The 21157-nt window shown below is 50.0% G+C and overlaps 1 protein-coding gene across 1 annotated transcript; it reads left to right on the forward strand.

Moving 5' to 3' along the window:
* On the forward strand, nt 1-20474 carry SMPDL3B (sphingomyelin phosphodiesterase acid like 3B). The gene is made up of 8 exons (XM_054571508.1): nt 1-73; nt 9843-10056; nt 12507-12604; nt 14550-14693; nt 15690-15862; nt 16989-17169; nt 17255-17388; nt 20109-20474. The coding sequence occupies exons 1-8, from the start codon at nt 13-15 to the stop codon at nt 20472-20474; spliced, it is 1371 nt and encodes a 456-aa protein (XP_054427483.1). The 5' UTR covers nt 1-12.
* The last annotated feature ends 683 nt before the right edge of the window (nt 20475-21157 follow it).

The following is a 21157-nucleotide window of genomic DNA, read 5'->3' on the forward strand; positions in this document are numbered from 1 at the left end:
CGGGCCCCTAGAATGAGGCTACTCACGCTGCTGATTTTCCTAGCCCACTGGAGAGTCACCAGGGCTGAACCAGGTAGGCGCTGCAAACACCTGTGATGTCTTTGTTTTGTACTGTGAACTCCGGATCAAGGTTGCTGGAAGCTGCTCACAGAAAGCTGGTGGTGTTGCTAGAAGTAGCAAGGCAGGGAGCTGCGCCTGGAGGCCAGCTGAGGGAGTTAGCAGGCGGTAGGGGCGATCCGGAAGATTCTAAGTGCAGACAGCAGCCCCCCGGGGGAGGGACAATGACTTTGCTAAGAGGTGTTGAATCTCTGGTAGTCAGAGCCAGCTGGTAGAGGGAGAAGGTGGCAGGAAGATTCATGAATTCACTCAGCAAATGTTGGCTGAGGGCCTTCCCTGTACCACGAGCTATTCTAGGAAACAGAAAAGAAAACAAACAAAGCCCCAGTCCCCCTGAAGCATTCCTTCCTCTGGGAAGAAACAAACCAAAAGACATGGGTAAATACATAGTATTCCAGGAGACAACAAGTGTTATAGAAAATAATAAAGCAGAATAAAGGGAGTGGGGAGAGGTGGCCAGAGAAGAGCTGTTTCATAAAGTGACATTTGAGCAAAGACCTAAGGCAGGGAGAGAGAGAGCCATATGGATGCCCGGAGAAGAACATTCCAGTAAGAGAGGACAGAAAGTTCACAGGCCCCGAGCTGGACGCACAGGCGATGAGTGTGAGGATGAACCAGGCTGGAGCAGAGTGGGCGGGGGGATGGTAGAGGTCGCAGGACTGCGGGGGTGGGCCAGGAGGCCCGCAGCAGCTCATGTATGAACTTGTAGACGGTTTGAGGCAGAGTGAAATGGGACATCATCAGGAGGTTTTAGGCAGAGCTGAGATGTGATCTGGCATGCATATACTTAAAAGGAGCCTTGGGCCATTGTACTCAGAAGATGCAGGGAAACTATCTTGTCAGTGTGCCTGAGACTTTCCTAATTTTATTTTAAGATTTTATTTATTTATTTATTTTTAGAGAGGTGGGGGAGGGAGAGAGAAAGAGAAGGAGAGAAACATCAATGTGAGAGAGAAACACCAATTGGTTGCCTCTCGCATGTCTCCAACCAGAGACCCGGCCTGTAACCTGGGCATGTGCCCTGACTGGGAACGGAACGAGTGACCTGTCAGTTGACAAGCTGGTGCTCAATCCACTGACCCACACTAGCCAGGGCACTTTCCAAATTTTAGCACTCCAAGTTTAGAGCCTTGGACACTCCTGAAGTCCTGCACAAACTGGGACAGTTGGTCACCCTAGTAAAGGAGAAGCAGCTGAACCAGCAGGGGAGGCTAGTGCCATCACCCAGTGAGAGATGATGGCGGCTTGGCCTGGGGTAGCAGGGTCGGAGGTGGTGGGAGGTGGTCTGATTCTGGACAAGACTTGTTGACAGATGGGTGGGAGTGAGAGAGAGGGACTCCAGGATGGACGCAAGGTTTAGTCTCAGCAACTGGAAGGACAGGGTTGTCATTTGCTGAGATGCGGGAGGAGGAGAGCAGTTTGATTTGGAATACATCCAGTCCAAGATGCCTGCTGGAAGGCGAGGTTTCCATGCAGTTAGCGGGGAGTCAGAGGGAGGGCTGCACCTGCTTCTTTAGGACGCTAGGTAGCCCTTCTCTCGAGTCCTTTGAATGGAATCTTAGAGATGATCCAGCACCCTTTCTGCAACTGCAGAAATTGAAGCTGAGAGGAGAAGGACCAGCTCAGGGTTCTGCTTGTTGCTTGTCCCTTTGGAGCTCAGTCCTGGTCAGTCCTCTGGTCACCCGCTTCCTCAGACCTTATCCAGGAGCAGCTGAGAGCCCTGGCAAAGCACTCTGCCAATGTGGCCAGGCATCTCAGCGAGCAGGAGATGGGAGGTGGTAGCAGGAGACCAGAGCGAAATGCCTGGGAAGGACTCACATCCAAAAGCTGTGACTTAAAGGTAGAACTATCTCTGGGACAAGCCCTAATAGGATGTGTCCTCCTTCCACTGAGAGACAGACATTCAGCTCCCCTCTGGGGAACTCAGAGCCCTGCCAGTCTGACTAGAGGTTTGGGAATGATTGAAAAGCTCTTTCACTCCCTCGGTCTTTCCCTCACTCTTTCACTTTTAAGATTTTATTTATTTATTTGTAGCGAGAGGGGAAGGCAGGGAGAAAGAGAGGGTGAGAAACACTGATGTATGAGAGAAACATGGATTGGTGGACTCTCACACATGCCCCAACTGGGAACCTGGCCCACAACCCAGGCACCTGCCCTGACCGGGAATCAAACTGGCAACCTTTCAGTTTGCAGGAGGGTGCCAAATCAACTGAGCCACACCTGTCAGGGCACTCTCTCACTTTTAAATATGTTTTCTTAGAAATCCAAATGCCAATGGGCAAGCCCCCCAGCCCAGGGTCGTAGTGATTAAAAAGAATTTCTCCTCCCTCCAAATGCACTAAGATGTCATTGTAGTATTTTTTATAATATTAACAAAAAATTGCTAACAACAATAATTTAGCTAAATAGATTATAGTAAAATCTCCTGGTGGAAAAGATTCAAGACGATACAGCAAAATTGAAAACAAAAAGTAATATTTATTAAATACTTATTGTGTGCCTCACACTGCTGAAATTTTACACAGTACCCTCATAGCGACCTTGTGAAGAGGGATCATCATGGAAACTGAGCCTTAGAGAAGTTAAGTAACTAACCAAGGTTACACATCTAGTTAATGTCTGAGTCTGGACCTGAACTGGGCTTGTACAATTCCAATCTGTTTTAAAATAATATTATGTAAAAACAAACAAACAAACACTAAGGACAATAGCCATGAAGAGCTAACATTTGTTTATTGAGCGTTCTTGATGGGCCACACTTGTGCTAGGTGCTTGACATATGCTCTCTTTTTCAAGCCTATTTGAAACATAAAATAAAAACCTCATTTGATTTTTCTAGTCCCTGTGAAGTGGTTTCTATTACCATTATATCCATTTTGCAGATGAAGAAAATGAGACTTAGGGGCACACAACACTTGCCCAAGATCCCAACGCTAGGAAGTGGCAGGACCAAGTCTGTACTATCCACCTTAAACGAACAGCCAGCCAGATATTTCTCCAGCAACGCAGGTTTATTCAGGGCATGTGGTCTAATGGCAAACGGCAGCAGGCCCAGAGAACCAAGGGTGGGAACGGTTGTTTTACAGAGAAAAGAAGGATTTCAGAAGGGCTGCTGTAAACAAGGAGTCCATTAGAGGAAACTGGTGTGCCTGAGACTTTCCTAAGTAGTTAAACTAAGTACCAACTAAGTGGGAGTTGAAGTGTAGCAACTTTTCATTGGCTGAGTGGTTGCCAGGCAAGAAAACGATCCTCCTTCTTCCTGCTGGCGTAGCAGAGTAGAAAAACATCTTCCTGTTGGAGATGGAAAGTAAGTCTTTTCCTGTTATGAGGTAATTGACTGTGAGTGTTAGGGTATGAGAGCACCCCCTACAGGCCCTCCCAACTCCAGTGTTAATGAGGTTTCTGTTTATTAATCTTCACAGCACTCAGTTGCCTTTTGCATCATGCCCTTGACATATTCTCTTGGGATGCTTTTTAAAAAAGACTTTATTTATTTTTAGAGAGAGAGGAAGGGAGAGAGGAAGAGAGGGAGAGAAACATTAATGTGCAAGAGAAACATTCACAGGTTGCCCCCAGTACGGGACTTGGCCCTCAACCCAGGCACGTGCCCTGACCGGGAATTGAACCGTCAGCCTTTCAGTTTTCAGGCCAGCTCTCAACCCACTGAGTCACACCAGCCAGGGCAGGATGATGGTTTTTACAGGTACTATTTTTTTTTTCCTCCAAACTTTCTGGAATATATACATCTATCATTTAAAAACAAAATTAAATTTAAAAAGAATTCCACAACACCTGTAAGTTTTTACAGAATCTGAGTCTCTTTTAGAAGTGCAAGAGAACTTTGGGACATCCAATCAGATAGCAATCAGTCCTGCTTTGCAAAAAACTGTGGGGTTTCTATCTCCATCTTCCTCAGGCGAGAGCTTGGGTAGGGCACCAACTTGCTGGCTCCTTCTCTCCTCCCACACATACCCTGTGCAACACTGCATTGTCCTCCGGCTTCTAGATGCACAGAAACAGACGAGTTTTTTCAGGGTGGGTCCGCATGGTAGAAAAACATCTCCCTCTAGAATGGTAAGCCTACCTCATGGGGCTGATGTGAGGAAAGGGCAATCCACATAGTTAACACAAGGGTCAGTAAATGCTGGATTTTACAAGTGAACCCCCTGTGTTTTGGAGGCCTTAGTTTACAGAGAAGAAATAACAATGGAAATGTTTGGGGTTATTGATTAGCATTAAAAACGGAGGACTGAAATAGAGACCAAGATTGCTTGGTGGTATGCGTTATGTGCATCACAAAGTCGTGGAATCACAGAGCGTTAGAACTGGCAGGGCCTTCAGATAACCTTTGTTATCGCCTCATATCACACTTGAGGAAGTAAAGGCATCAGAGGAGAAAACCCGAGGCCTGAGGGTCAGAGTGGCCCAGGGAAGGAGCACCCCTGCTGGCTTGTCCAGCCTGCGGCCGGGTGCTCCATACGAGATTTCTCCTCTCATCCACACCTCCATCCCTGTGCTACTGACATTACCATCCCCATGTTACAGCTAAGGAAACTGAGGCCCAACTGAGGAAACCTCTTATTCACGTTGCCACTGTCTGTGTGGAGGAACCGGGATTTAAAACAAGATTTTCCTGATTCCAAATTTCATGTTTGCTCCTTCAAAACCAATCCATGGCCTCAAGCCAGAAAACCTAGGTCTAACCTTTTACTACCTATGTGACCTTGAGTCTCTACCCGACTACCTATAAAATAGGGATAATAGCAGAGGAGAGATTAAATGTGATAGTTAAGTGAGGTCACACACATACACGATAAAGCTCTGTAAAAGTTGAAGGGACCATTTTTTAAATATCCAAGGTCACACTGCTAGCTAGTGGCAGAGTAAAGTGTACCATGAGCATTTCTGTTCTGACTTGATTCACATCTGTTGCTAACTAGCTCACTTTCCTCATCTATAAAATGGTTACTGAAATAGAACGTATTTCATAATTATGTACTGAGGCTGAGTGGCTAGAGTATTTGGCACAGCCTCTGGCATTTAGTAGAGGCTAAATAAATGGCAGGTGTCTGCCTGCCTTCCTTTTCTTCTCTCTGACCATAAACAAATTCACCTTTTGGCCAGTTTAAGACCTTCTTGGGCTCTAGGAATGATTTTTGTGAGTCCCCCACCCCATCACAAATCATAGTAAAAGGATCACACATTGTATGTGATTTTTAATTAAATGTTTAATATTTGATATTGCTTTTGAAATGATTTCTTGATTTTGATGGCATTTTCCCCCCTAAATTTTGGAGCCAGAGAATTATTTTTTCAGGTTTCAGATATTTCCATGGGCCTTACAAAGTGACTAGGCCCTGGGCCCTGTGTCATCCCTGGGGACAAGGAGGCCCCGTGACCCTTTTTATAAAGGAGGAGGAGGAGGGCCAGCAGACTTTTGCCTGCCCAGGGACAGGGAGCTGGGCTGAGCTGTCAAAATGAAAACTAGAGGGTGTGCTGTGCCCATCAGCCCTGTATTGGACAAGAACCATCTAGAAGGAGACAGGATCTGTCCTCACATTGTTCTGCTTCAAACATCCTGTCCCTGGGCCTGCACCTTACTGGCAGAGGACAGCAGCTGAGAGGACGCTGGGACAAGCAGGGGAAGGACGCAGTCACTCCCTCAGGCCCCATCTCCCTCCTGTGGTCAAAGGAGGACTTGCAGGATCTCCCAGGGACCAAATTCAGAGCGACTGCTGCTTTGCATTGCTGAGTGCTTTCGCCTTATCTCACGTTGTGTTGTTTGGACCTTCACAATGACCTGAAGAGGCAGGGGGTGCTGTTGTCCCCATTTTACAGATGAGGAAAAACTGAGGGACAGAGTAAGATGCTCTTGTTCACACAGCTAGTGGGTGGTGGAGCTGGAATTCCAGCCCAGATCTGTGCCCTCAACTAACTACTCATTGTTCTTGATACCAAATCTATTCCTATTCTCAATAATTAATGAATAATAATAGCAGCTTAGTATAACTTTTCTTAAAATTCAAGAAATACACGAATACTTATTACTTTAAAGTACTTTAAATTAGTACTTTAAAGTACTAATAAATTTTATTTGTTTTATTTAAAATAAAATTACTTTAAAGCCCGCAGGATGAACATATAAAGCCTCTTAATTTTAATGAGATCTCCAGGTGAGGGGTCTGCACAGTAAAGTGTGAGAAGCTCTAGTCTAAAAGGTGCAAGAGCTCAGTTCCCCACACCGTCCCAGGCTCACTCCTGCCCCAAGAGGAATTGCCAAGGACGGTGGTGTAGTGAGATTCTTGCCTACAAGCCCTTTCTCCTTCACTAACTTATTTGGTGCTCAGGCCAGACGTCAAATACCCTCAGGCTCAGCAAGGCCAACCGCTTGCCCAGAGTCCTCAGCCAACACACGGAAGAGCCTGGATTAGAAACCAGATCACCTGCCTCCCTGTCCATGGTTCTTGTGCCCACCCCCTTCTTCATGACATGGCAGTTAAAGCTTAATTCCTCACAGTCTGTGACGATTTCCACAGATGCCTGGGTAACACATGTGTAGTATAAAAGCCACCTTCTGGGGGCTCTGAGTCAACACTGTGTCTCAGCTTTGGAGTCAGAGAGAGGTCTGGGTTTGAGCCTCAGTTTCCTCATCTGGTAGGTGCATGTAAGAATCCCAACTCAGAGAATGGCTGCAAGGGTGAAATGAGACAAGCAGGTAAAGGCACCTAGCAGGCACCTAGCCAACGTTCTTTGAGTGCTAATCCTCCTCTGCACAGCCTTGCTTATTCATTGAATATACAAGTATATTTGGGCATCTTCTACATCATAGGCACTGTCCTGGGTGCTGAGGATACAGGTCAACAAGATAGGCTTTGTGTTCTTATGGAACTGACACTGTAGACAGGGAAGATGGATGATAAACAAGCCAACTAGATGATTTCACCTGTGAGAGTGTCCTAAAGTGAGCCCTGGCTGGTGTGGCTCAGTGGATTGGGTGTCCGCCTGCGAACCGAAGAGTCACAGGTTTGATTCCCAGTCAGGGCACATGCCTGGATTGTGGGGCCAGCTCTCCAGTAGGGGGCACATGAGAGGCATCCACACATTGAAGTTTCTCTCCATCCCTTCCTATCTGTCTAAAAATAAATAAATAAAATTTAAAAAAAAAGAAAGAAAAGAAAACTGAGGGAGGCAATAACTAGTAACCAGATGGTTGGGGGAAATGATACTTGAGAAAAGGTAGTCATGGAAGGCTTCTCTGAGGAGGTGACCTTTGGACTGATGCCCAAATGGGGGAGAAAACTGCCATGTGATGACCTGGGGAGGACTGAGGAAGGCAGTGGGGGAACAAGAAAGGGGACTTGTGAGGAGAATGGGTGGGGTGAGCTGGGCGGAGTGCCAGGTGCAGTCTCTGTGAGCCACCTCCACAAGGAGGAGACTGGAATCCAGGGAGCTGGGGTCCCCTGCCTGGACCTCTGGCTCTCTCTGCCGTCCTTCCCACTGTCCTGGCCTCTCCTGGAGTCAGACCTTCAGACACACACACGGACAGGTCACAGGACATGCAGGGAACTGGAAGGAGTCTCAGATTTACACACTGACTAGACCGGAGTGTGCAAGAAGAGGAAAACTGCTGGCACTTGAACCTCCGTCAGTGGACAAGGAGTTTCTGAAGTGGAGAAATGTTTACTGAATATTTTGAGGGATGAGATGTAAGGGCAGAACTGCTCAATGTTTGTGGTTAGTTGGGAAAGAGCGTACTTGAGTCATGAACGTGGTCGCAGCTGCGGTCTTCAGAGGGGAGGGCAGAGGGCGCTCAGGGCAGCCAGCCTGGCCAGCCCGCTCTCAGGCTTGGAAGCGGCGGTGACCCGCTCAGTCTCAGTGCGAGGGCTTGGGAAAGCCATCCATTCTGTTCATTTACTGCTGGAAATGGGGCAGTAGCTTCTTTCCTCGGGTTTAGAATTTTGTCCCATAAGAGTAAAATAAATATATTAGTGATCACAATTTGTGTGAAAATTCTTAATTCTTCCCATTATAAACAAGAGCTCTCAGTTTGGGTAAAAAATAAAAATGTAGGCATAGACTGTCTATAAGAAGAACTTTCTAAGCCCTGGCTGGGTAGCTAGGTTGGCTAGAGTGTCGACCCAATATGCCAAGGCTGTGGGTTTGATCCCTGGTCAGGGCACATAGAAGAATCAACCAATGAATGCATGAATAAATGAGACAATAAATTGATCTTTCTCTTTCTCTCTCTCTCTCTCTTCCTCATCTCACTGTCTCCTTTCCTCTTGCTCTCTAACGTCTACTTTTTAAAAATCATATCTAAAATAAAAAGTTACTGGTGTTCTCCCCTTAGCAATTACATCTTCCTGGGAGAGGGTGGGGGGCAATAGAATCCCCCCACCACCTTCCGTGTGATTGCAGGCATGTTGACCTTTGACCTCAGTTTTCTTATCTGCAAAATGGGGATAATTATCAATGATATCTTCAGGGTTGTGGTGAGGATGACTATATAATGACCTTGGGAAGGGTAAGGATTTGCTTGGTTAGTTATTTGCAACTTAATGTGAACAAGTTTCTGCTTCTTTCTTGGGACCAGGTTTAGATCCAGAGAGGTGGGCAAAAGCTCAGAAGCATCTGGAGGGAAAAGCCAAGAAGTGAGGATCAGGGGCCAGGCTTTACCTCCAGCCTGTCCTGAAGCCACACACAATGTCCTGTGACTGGGTGGTACCCTGGCCATCCAATCCCGAAAACAACAGAAGCCCAGGCCCAGGCCTGGTTTCATGAGGTTGCGCAGTGAGCTCTGAGTGACACAGAAAATGGAAGTGAGAGCAACAGTGGAGGGTGAGGAAATCCCAGGCCTCACCCTTGTTTAGGGCAGCGGCCATTCAACCCTCTTCAACAAACATCAATGAAACTATGCACATCAGGCTCGGTGCAGGGTACAGATGATGAATCCGCTCTACGTGGCCTGTTTCTTTGGATTCCCTTCTCTCTATGACACGGGGGGAGGTGTGGCATTTCAGCCTCACTTGGTTTGGAGCTGAGACCAGGCTCCATTCAACCACTGCAGCTAACAGGATCGCTGCCAGCTGCTTGAGCCCCCACCTTGCATCCGGAATCACTAAGTACACCCACGTGAGAGATTCAGCCCAATCTGAAATTGCGTCCCACCTCCCTGGTCTAGCATTTTGAAACTCTATTTCCGAACCTATTCCCAAGGTTTTTGATGGTACTAATTAGCAAGGCCTTACATTTGGTGCGCAAGCCTCCTCCCAGGGCAGATTTTTGTGTGTCTTTCCCTCGAGCATGTAAGACATGGCTCTAATTATGGGCTCAGAGAGGTAAGGCAACTTGCCCAAGGTCACACAGCTAGTATGTGGCTCTAGAGCCTGAGGGCTTAACCTTGATCCCTCCCACCTTTGCTTTAAGACAAGCACTTTTCTTAGAACTTCCAAAGGCTTCTTGAGGGTCACGCTTCAGCCAAGTCCCTCATGCTACAGCACGCTGGGGTAGGGAATGGAGAGGGTCTTGTCAAAGGTCCCAGGCCAGAGAGCTAAGCCTGTGCTCTGCTCCACTCCGTGCCTCCTGGGGAGATGTCGTGGCCCATTTTCTCTGGATCTTTCCACCTGCACAACCTCCCCTCCTCCAGCCCAGGCTTCCCCCAAGCTGCCTCCCCATCCGGGCTCAGGGAGGGCCCAGCATTGAGGAGGGTCTCCTTTCCCCTGCAGGGAAGTTCTGGCACATCTCTGACCTGCACTTCGACCCTGATTACAAGGTATCCGAAGACCCCTTGCAGGTATGCCCGTCAGCTGGCTCCCAGGCGGTGCCCAACTCGGGCCCCTGGGGGGACTACCTCTGCGATTCTCCCTGGGTCCTCATCAACTCCTCCATCTACGCCATGAAGGAGATCGAGCCAGAGCCAGACTTCATCCTCTGGACAGGGTGAGAGCCCTCAGAACAGCTACGCTTCACCGGGTCTCAGCTGTGCGCCACCTGCCACCCGGCGCCTTCCTGCACTGTCTCCCTTAGTCCTCGCTTGAAGCTCAAAGGGACCCTGGGTGTGGCAGATTCCAAAGTCTGTGCCCTTGGCCTCCGTGTCTCCCGGCCTCAGTGGGAGGCAGCTCTCACTGAGCCTGGGGACAAGGTCATGGCACAACCAGGCGTGTGGAGGCCCCCTAAATTTTAAGTTGGGGGGCAAATATCGCAGCCACTCCCGCTGGGGCTTAGGCACCACAGGCCCCAGGGATCCAAATGCAGGGATGGGAGAATGTAGGGGGGCTGAAAGTGTTCCAGCGTTGGGACCACGTGTCCTGGTCAGCTGCTGGCCAATGCTGGGCTGTCCTGGCCCTAGGGTGCTCTCACTGGTCAGAGCCGTGCTCTGCGTGAGGAGAGCCTGAGGGGAGATTTCCGCTTGGCCTCCAAGACTCCGTTTCTGCTTCCCATCCATGGAAGGAAGTCCAGCACACTGTCCTCATCACTCCGCTCCTCCCCATTCGCCTTGGCCAGCCTGGGGTAGACAATGGGAACTGAGATGTCGTGACCCCAAACTGCCTTCAAGGAGCTCATGGTCTTGTGGGTGACCCAGACAAGCCCGCTGTTATATCCCAGAGATGAGAGGGGCTCACTGGGGGGATGTGAGGGCTTCAGAGGGGACCAGACTCCATCTGGCAGGACCAGGGAGGGTATCCTGCAAGAAGTGGTGAACCAGGGAGGTGGTGAGGAAGGCTGGCAGGGGCTCTGACTTCTTGCTCCCTCTCTCAGACTCAATGGACACCTCAAAAGGCAGGATTCAACCCGTGATGCCCCCTCAGTGTGACGTGGAGTGACCAGGAATGACCTCAAATGGACCCAGTGGGGAGGGGCAAGGCTGGACACTTAAGAAAGTGATAGCGTCTCAGGCTTCTCTGGGCTCAGTCAGCAACATAAGATGAGTGTGACGTTTAGGCCATGACCCTGGACCGCTGCTCCTGAGAGGGCTCTTGTTGGGGGAGCCTCTGACTTCTGCAAGGAGGGGCCTGTTGAGAAAGATGTGATCTCATTGGGAAAGGTGGCTGCTTTGCGAAATTCATGATCCTTTCACAGAAGCATGATTTTTCTGGGAAATCCCTGGGACCTTGCAGAGATGTATGGCATTGGATGAGATGACCTCTAGGACTTTTAATAATAATTCAGTCTCAGAAATTTGATTTCCCAGGGAGAGTTGCAACCTTTTGGGGGAAGAAAGTGTAGATATTGGATGTATTTTCTATCAGGCAGAATCAGAGCCTCCAAACTAGAAAAAAAATGGAATTTTGTTCCAATGTCTGAATTTCTGGCTGGTCCCCAAGAAGGACAGCGCTACAAGGCTCCTCTTGCGGCCCCAGTGAGGGTATTAGAGGCACAGTAGGGTGTCATGTGTGTGAGCTCAGACTCTGAAGCTGCCTGGGTTCAAATCCTAACTCCACTGCTTTCTGGTAGTATACACTTAAGCAGAACTCCTCACCTTTCTGTACCTTGGTTTCTTTAGCTGCCAAATGGGAACAACAATGGAACCTATGTTGTGGGGATAGCATGAAGAACAAATTAATGGCTATGGGTACGATGCACAGAAAGCAGTTGGCGCAAAGTAAGCCACCGGGCGAGCCGCCAGCGGCAGTGTCAGCCCTACTAAGTCGGTTCGCTCCCCTGGGAGGACATGGGCGGAGCTGGCTTGCCCTGTGGGGTCCAGCAGCCCCTTAGCCTTTAGCTTGTTGGGGCTCCTACTCCAAACTTCACCTTCCCCCACACTCCTCCCCTGCTCTCCCACCTTGCTGCGCATTTCTAAGGTGGATACAGCAATTCAGGTCCGTCCAATGGGGAAGGGCAGGCATGATTAAGTGGCCCTGAGTCAGGTCTAGATTCCACCGAAGAGCAGATCTGAACTCTGAGCTCTGGGGCCAGCCCCAGCCTCTTAGAAACCCTGGAGAAGGGAGCGCGCTCAGAGGCTTCTCCCTGCCAAGTGCCCTGCGGTCCTGCAGATGGGACTGGGAGCCTAGCGCTTCCCTCTAAATAATACTAGTTACATCCTAGCAGCTACTAGTCTACATTTCTCATATATACACATATACATAATGTCCCCCTGTACTGAAGTCCACACATTCTCTACAAGTAGGTATCATTATTATCCCTGTTTTACAGGTGAGCCAATGAGGGCTCAGAGGTCAAATAAGCAGCCCAGGGACCCACAGCGGTCAGTGGCACAGCCCGGCTTTGAACCCGTCCTGTGGGACGCCCGACTTTAGCCTGGCCATACCTCTCAGGGGACGTCTGAGGCCCAGTTTCACAGTCCCTTTTCTCACAACAGAGTGCCCCCCTTTTTTTCTCGTTCCCTATCCCGAGTGGCCAGCACCAACCTGGCCTGCGGTGTTTTGCAGCGATGACACACCTCACGTGCCCAACGAGAAGCTGGGAGAGGCGGCTGTGCTGGACATTGTGGAACACCTGACCGAGCTCATCAGGGAGGTCTTTCCAGGTAAGACCCTGCCACTGGTCCGCACAGCATTTCCTGAACCCCAGGTGGTGCCTGGCACCGTGGGACAATAGCAGCAAGATGCAGAGGAATGGCCTTTGCTCATTGACAGCGATGGCTATAGAAAAGGTCCTGTGCCAGGCACTTCACAGGCATTGTTTCTTATCGTCCAACAACCTTGCAAGGAACATGAGAGCTCATTGAGCTCATTGGCTACACACAGAACCTATTCATGGAAATGCCTGACGTTTCACTGCCTTCCGCCCTGCCTGCCTAACACCAGACTCAGTGCCCCTTCTCAAGGCACCTACAGTTATATACAGGCTTCATCCCTGGGTCTCACGTGGGCTCATACATAGCCATCTGTCCTGCTGTGCCCTGATGTTGCCAGCCACAGCCTTCAAACCATGCAGCTGCTGGGACTTCTGGGGGATGTTGATTTCCAGCCAAGGTGCTATTTCTTGTGCTTCCCAGACCTTCCTTCAGAGCCTGGGAGAGCCCGAGGGGACTGTGATTGATTATGGCTACAGCCCCATGGGATATGACAGGGAGAATGGGGTCTGCATGAATAGTGGCACTTGCCTAGAGGGTTGCTGTGAGGGTTAAATAAGGAAATCCAATCACTCGTTTAGTCAATCAGCAAATATTGAGCATCTACTACGGGAGACACAAGTCCAGGGGTAGGGGCCTTGGCGATGAACTGAATGCCAGGCCCTAACTCATGGAGCTCGTAAGGAGCTTCTAACAGTGCCTGGCACACAGAAGCAGCAAAAAGCAGGAAAGAGTCTCTCCCTTCTCATCTGCCCTTGAAGTTCCAGAAATGTGTGTTTTTTTTCTTAAGTGGATCTTTAATGGCTGCTGGCATTTACTTTAGAGAGGTGAGGTTTTTTTCCAGGCAGTTACACTTGATGGCTTCCTGCTTTGTGAACAATTCCTGGTGGGAACTGTACAACCTGCTCCTTTGGCAGAGCTCTCAGCGTTTCCAGACCTTGCAGGCTATTCAGGACAAAGGGTTTGTTGGAGACAATTTCCCAAGTGGGAGCTGAAGGCTTCAGCCTTCCTTCCTCATTGATTCAAGGTCACTTCCTGGGGTGAGCCAAGCTCATATAAGGGCAAGGCCCTACCATGAGCTCAGAGGAATTTTTTATTTGTCATCAAACACTTATTGATCAACTACTGCTTGCCAGACACAGTGGTAAAAATAAAGGCAGGAATGAAGCTACTCACAAGGAGCAGATGAATCTGATGGGCTCCCCTCGCTTTCCCCCTTTTGGGCCAATTCATAGGCCACTTCCTCAGGGACGCCTTCCTTGACTCCACCCCCTCCCTGTTACACACTTCCACAGGAAGCGGCTCTCCCCTTTTGTGACAGCCCTCACACCTCTCAGTACTTGATACTTGTTAACCCTGCTGCACTGCAAGGCCTCTGGGACTGGGACTGGGTGCCTGGTACCAGGTCTATATGTTGGCACAAACTAGGTGCTCAGTAAATACTCTCAATTCATGAGTGAGTGAAACTCCTAAGGCCTCCCAGAGTGGAGCAGACCACTTCCCTAACAGGAAAATGGCTCTGGAATTGACAAGAACAAGAACACTAAATTACCAAGTGGCTGATAATGGGTCTGAAGATTATTCAGATCTTCTGGTTCTCTCCTTCTCATCAGTGGATACTTCCTCTCTGACCAGGAAACTCTCTGCTGGGATTGGGGTTAGGGTCCGAGATCGGACAACTCACTGCTCTTCCTTCCCAGGTCTGAGCAAAGTTCAGCTAGATTCTTTTAAATGAGGTTTTCAGCTTATCTCTGTATTTCCCCTCATCTGTGCATTTTCCCTCTTCTCTCTTCCCTACTAGCTCTGACGACCATTGGCCAACTGAAAATGACTAACAACGCCATCAAGTGCTTTCACATACATATGTATATATATTTATTTCTCCTTTCCCTTTCAGATACTAAAGTATATGCTGCTTTGGGAAATCATGATTTTCATCCCAAAAACCAGTTTCCAGCAGGGAGCAACAATATCTACAATCAGGTAGCAGAACTGTGGAGACCCTGGCTCAGTAATGAATCCATTGCTCTCTTCAAAGAAGGTACTATACACGCTTATTGCATGCCAAGGTCTGATCTAGTTCATCTTCACAACATCCTCACTTTATAGAGAAGGAGACTGAGGCTTATAGATACCAAGTCCCTTGGCCAAGGTCACCTCGTTTAGAAGAGACAGACCTGGGAGCAGAATCCAGGGCTGACTCCTGTGCCTATGCTCTTAACCCCATGGCACTAATGAGGATCAGAAGTGAATATTTATTGAGCATTTGCTGTGTTCCAGGCACCACCCTCAGCATGTTACTAGGCTCCCTGCAAAAACCTAGGAAAGGGCAGGGACCTTGAATTCAGTTCAAGCAGGGTTTCTCGACCTTGTCACGGTTGACATTTTGGGCCGGCTAAGTCTTTGTTGTGGGAGCTGTGCTGTGCACTGTAGGATGTTTAGCAACATCCCGGGCCTCTTCTCACCCGATGCAAGAGACACCCCCAGATGCGATAACCAAAGGATGTCTCTAGACATCGCCAAATGTTCCCTGGGGGACAAAATCACCTGGCTGAGGACAACTGATCCAAAGATACTGCCAGCTTAAGGTAACCCTGACCCACTCTCTTCCCTTTCCGCAGTCCCCTGCTGCTGGGGCTCCCCATTGGTCACACTAAACCAGAAGCCTGTGGCACAGAAGCCCATTGATTTAGTTCCCGTAGATCAGCTCCTAGGGCACAGAGCTGAGTGGGGAAGCGTTGATGGTGTATCTGGAGGGGCAAACACACCTCATTGTATCATCGTTACACAGATGAGGAAACTGAGACAGAGAAGTTAAGTAACTTTCCCAAGTTGCACAGCTAATAAGTGATAGAGCCAGGACTTGAACCTAGGCAGCTTCGCTCCAGAGCCTTTGGGCTTAACCCCTGATGCTCTTATGGGAAAACTGGGAAGGGAGGATCAAGGGAGAGATAAGGTGGGAGAGTGAAGTAAAGGGGGCAGGGGTGTGTCAGGGGCAGAGGACCCCTTCATGTTTCCACTGGCTGTGATGCCCTAGGTGCGTTCTATACTGAGAAGTTGCCAGAGCCAAGGAAGACTGGGCGAATTGTGGTCCTCAACACCAATCTGTACTATAGCAACAATGAGCAGACGGCTGGCATGGCTGACCCTGGCCAGCAATTCCAGTGGCTGGAAGATGTGCTGAGCAATGCATCCAGAGCTGGGGAAATGGTAAGGGCCCCCACCACCTCCCCCTCCCACTCCAGATCACTTCTGGAACAAGTTTCCCACCTCCGCACAGATTCGTCTCCTCTCTCTAGATGCACCCATTACAGAGGGTCTTCGTCAGCCCGGCACCAGGAAGGGCTTCTTCCATCCTCAGAACAGCCTGTGAGGCTGGGACCCCAAAGCCCATTGCAGATGTGAGGCTCTGGAGAGGCGGTGATGATCCCAAGTCCCCAAACAAGTGGTGGAGCTGAGACCAGAAGCCCAGTCTCTAGGCTGCCAGTCCAGAGCTCTTTCTGTTACTGCCCACTCCCCAGCTGCAGTCCTCGCTGTGGGCTAGGCCTCAAGGGGATGCCCTGCCCCCAGGGTGTGTCCACCCAGTCTGCTGGCTTGGCAGCTCCCCGGGCGCCGGCCCTCTGTCTCACTCGCTTGAGTCCCTGCACTAGACCACAGAGCATCTCAGCAGGATCTCATGGCTGGTGCTTCCGAGCACTCACTGTGGATTATCTCCTTTAACTCTCAAAGCGCCACCAGTTAGGTGCTATTCCTGATGAAAAAGCTGAAGCTCAGAGAGGTGACACTCCACTGGTGTCCAAGCTGTAGTTTGCCTGCGAAGTTCATGCTCCCAACTGCCCTCTCCCTCACCCTCATTCTCCCTCGTGCAGTGGTGGCCAAGGGCCCAGGTACCGTTAGCTGAGCGACTCAAGGAATGTAAGACATGGCCACATATTAACACACAGCATGTGCTACACAGCCATTCAAGGCAGGCTTAGTTATGGAGCCCGGATTCTCCAAGAAGCCAGTCTGGGAGGATCAGCAAGGTGGTGCAAGGTGGTACCCTTTGAGCTGGGTACTGAAGTCCGGCTAGGATTTACAGAAATGAAAATGAGAAGAGCACTCCAGGTGGCAGGCACGGCATGGGCAACGCTGTGGGGTGGGGACGCACATGTACATTCATTATGGGGTCCAGGGGATCCTGGAATCTGCCTGGGAGAACGAAAGCAGAGAACTTCGGGGGAAGGTACATTTAGCCTGTCTGCTTGCCTTTGGCGAGGGGGGCAGGCTTTGAGAGGTGGGAATGAAGGGCTGGGGAGGCCATCTCTGAGCCCCTGCTGGCGCCCCTTCCTCACAGGTGTACATTATTGGCCACGTGCCCCCGGGGTTCTTTGAGAAGACGCGGAACAAAGCGTGGTTCCGGGAGGTCTTCAATGAGAAGTACCTGAAGGTGATCCAGAAGCACCATCAAGTCATCGCTGGGCAGTTCTTCGGGCACCACCACACCGACAGCTTTCGGATGTTCTATGATGATGCAGGTACTCAACCTGGAGGGCACCTGCCAGCCTGCCTCTCTCCTTCCCTTGTCAGCCCGGCTCAGTCCTGCTGTCTCTCTCCTGAAAGGTGCCCCCATCAGTGTCATGTTCCTCACGCCTGGGGTCACCCCGTGGAAAACCACATTGCCTGGAGTAGTCAATGGGGCCAACAATCCAGGCATCCGGGTGTTCGAATATGACCGAGCCACACTGAGCCTGCAGGTCAGGAGCCTGGGTCTGCCGGGGCTGGAGGAGGCGTGGGGGAGGGAACTGAGCTTGTCACCGCATTCCCTAACTCTCTCCCAGCTAATCCACGCTGTACTGGCCACTGAACTTCCACGCTTACAGCAGCTCAGAATCAGACTCCTGGAGGTATCTCCAAATCCTGCCACCAAATCAAGTCATTTCTTCTTCCTCATACCTCCCTTTGCCCTGGAGCATTGTCACAGCCTCCTACCCGATTTCTCTGCTTCCAGCACCGCCCCGCTCTAGCTCCTCTGCTACCCACTGCAGAAAGGACTAATCTTTCTAAAGCACTTTCTAATCTCTCTCCTGCTTATACACCTTAAATAGCTCCCCAGTGACCCCACAATAAAGTGGATCTCCTTGGCCTGGTAGTCAAGTGTGCCCTCAGGCCCATGCCTGTCTTCCCTACATCGATTATGCTGCAGCCAAGTGGGTCCCTAACTCACCAAGCACTCCCTCACCTCCTGGGATGTGCTTGTGCTTGTTGAAATGACAAAGAAATATTATTCCTTAATTTATTCAACAAAATGTATTAATTAGCTGCCATGCGCCAGGCCTTGTGCTAAGCTCAGGAGATACATAAGTGAACAAAAACGAAGTCGCTGCTCTTCTGGAGCTAACATTCTTATAGGAGACAACCAATAAACAAATAAGTAAATCATGGCATGAGGTAGGAGCTAAGGAGAAAAGAGTACAGCGAAGAGGCAGGTGGTGACGGTTATAGAGTATGCGTGTGTGTGTGTGTGTGTGTGCACGCGCTTGTGCATGCGCGCACACATGCGCTGGTAGATAGGTGTGGCAGGGAAATGTCACTGATAGGATGACATTTCAGTTCTGAGCAAATTGCGGGCCCAAGCCACGTGAGCATCTTGGGTGAGATGGAGGAAGAGCCAGTCAAAGGCCCTGGGGTGGAAATGTGCCCGGTGTGTTAGGAGAAGAGCAGGGAGGTCAGCGTGGCCACAGAGAAAGGCACAAGGGGAGAGTGGGAGGGACTAGGTTAGATCACGTAGGCCGTGAGTAGGGCTCTGGATCTGGAAGGTTTGGAGTGGAAGAACTAAATATGCTGACTTACAAAATTTACAAAATCACCATGGCTGCTGTGCAGAGAACAGGCAGTAGGGGACAAGGGTGGACACAGGAGGATAAGGTAGGAGGTGACTGTAACTCCTGGGAGGTGATGGTGATGTGGGCCAGGGTGGTCGCTGTTATGTGGTGAGAAGTGCCAGACTCTGGAAGTATTTTGAAGGCAAAACAGACAGGATTTGCTGGTGTATTGAATGAACGGTGTGAGAGAAAGAGAAATCAAGGAGGACCCCAAGGCTTTGGTCTGAAAACCTGAAAGGGTGAAGTTGCCATTGACTGAAATGGGATCACTGTGGGAGGAGCAGGTTTTGGAGGGAAGATCAGAAATCTGGTTTTGGATCTGTTAACTTCGGGATGTCTAAATGGCATCCTAGTGAAAATGCCAAGGGAGGAGGAAGCCGGGTGTTCAAGTTGGAGTTTCAGGAAGAGGTGGGTATTGAGACTTAATTTGGGAGTTGAGAAAGGCCACTTAAAACCACAAACTGGCCCTGGTTGGTATGGCTCAGTGGATTGAGTGCCAGCCTGCAAACCAAAGGGTCACAAGTTCAATTTCCAGTAAAGGCACATGCCTGGGTTGCAGGCCAGGTCCCCAGTTGCAGGCGTGTGAGATGTAACCACACCTGATGTTTCTTTCCCTCTTTTTCTCCCTCCCTTCCCCTCTCTTTATAAAGAGAGGAATAAATAAAATCATTAAAAAAAAAATAAAACCATGAACTAGATGAGATAAACTAGGTCCCTGATTCTGGAGCAAATGGAGATGAGAAGAGGTCTGAGGATTTTTAGGAGTATGGCCTCCTGTCTCCATGGGCACTCAGAGGGCCTTAGCAAGAGGAGCACTCCCTCCTCCCTGCTGGATCCAGCCCCACCAACACGCCTCACATCCTTCTCAGGGAGGGAGTCAGACAGAACTGGGTTTGAATCCTGGCTTTACCACTCACCAGCTTTTTGACCTCCTTGGGCCTCCCTTGCTTTGCCTTTAAAATGGGAGGCAGGAAATCACCATCCATACATGGCAGCTCCTCTTACCCCCTCTCTAGTTACCTGAAGCAGGTCCACAAATATAAGTGGAAAGTGTTGGACAGATAAACACTTGCAGATGGATTCTAGTCCTGAAGATGCACCTGAGTCCTAGGGATCTTGGGGTCCGATCAACCACAGTTCTATAACCTCTCTTAGCCAGGCACTCCATCCTGCTTCTTTTAAGTTGTTTTTTATCCATTCATTCTGTAAATATTTACTGAGCATCTTCTTATGTACTTGGGAGCTTGTGGGACAGAAAATGCACAGGCCATGGGGCAAACCACCTGGTTCCACTCCCACCTTGGCCACTGAACACCTGTAGGACCCTGGCCAAAGGAGTCAACCTCTTTAGGACTCAAATTCCTCATCTGTGAAATGGGCATAATAGGCACAGTTACCTCATCAGATTCAATCAGATTTCTCACACACACACACCCACCCCCCCACCCCCCACCCCATAAGTATTAAATGCTCATTAACTAATAGCGGTCATTCTTACGGATATATAGAATACGGGGCAAAGGCAAGGGACAGGATTGGGGATGGATGCAGGCAGTTGCTCACGGCTGGCCCAACTCGTGTCCCTTCTCCAGGATATGGTGACTTACTTCTTGAACCTGAGCCAGGCTAACGCGCAGGGGACAGCGCGCTGGGAGCTCGAGTACCGGCTAACCGAGGCCTACGGGGTGCCCAACGCAAGCGTCAGCTCTATGAACGCGGCGCTGGGTCGCATCGCCAGAGACCAGGGCACGCTGCAGCGCTACTACGTTTACAATTCGGTCAGCTATGACAACCGGGTCTGCAGTGAGGCCTGCCGCGACGAGCACGTATGCGCGCTGAGCGAGGTGGCCTTCGACGCGTATGCCACCTGCTTGCGCGCTCTGGGGACTGCTCCGGCTCCCATGCTACCGCTGTTGCTGGCGGCGCTGCTCTGCCTGCGCGCGTTGCTCGAGCGGTGACCTTGGGCGCCGCCCGCCGGATTTCTGGGTTCCTCTTGCTCCGGGTAAATTGGAGCCAGCATCACTCACTCACTGAGGTCTGGACTTTTCCAGTTTCCCGGAGTCCACAGAGTGGAGGTTGGGACAGCCAGATCACAAAATGCAGCCCAAAGACCCTACCACAAGCACATTTCTTCCAAGTTTCACGTTTTATATATATAAAAAAATGCTCATTATGAATCTTATTTTGTGTATTATCCTTTCAATATGTAAATAATGTTTAAAGCAACTCCCTTGCACAGTTATCGAACGTCCCTCCACGGATAATGGGAGTAAAATGAGCATCCAGGAAGACGCGTCTCGTTGATCCTATGTCCTCGGCCTGCCCGGGTACACTGCCCGAACTCGAATCACACTTAGCGAAGTCCCACATTCTGGGATCAGAATAGGCCTTTCTGTTTTGTTTCTCAGTAATGCAATGCGAGAGTTCACAGTTCTAGCATGGGCGCTAATCTCCAGGCCATTTTCGCCGTCGTGGACCTCCAGGAGCCTCATATGCAAAACAAGGCAATTAGAAGCCTGCTAAACTAAGGGCAGTACACCTCGGACGGCCCACCTTCGGACCTAGCGGTCCTCGCGGCTCAGCGGGACTGGGTGAGGGAATCCCTGGGCAGGCTGTAGAGGCAGGGCAGGGGCAGCTTTGC

The sequence above is a fragment of the Pteronotus mesoamericanus genome, unplaced genomic scaffold (assembly GCF_021234165.1).
Source record: "Pteronotus mesoamericanus isolate MK-2021 breed Mesoamerican mustached bat unplaced genomic scaffold, CSHL_Meso_final contig_221, whole genome shotgun sequence".
Lineage (NCBI taxonomy): Eukaryota > Metazoa > Chordata > Mammalia > Chiroptera > Mormoopidae > Pteronotus > Pteronotus mesoamericanus.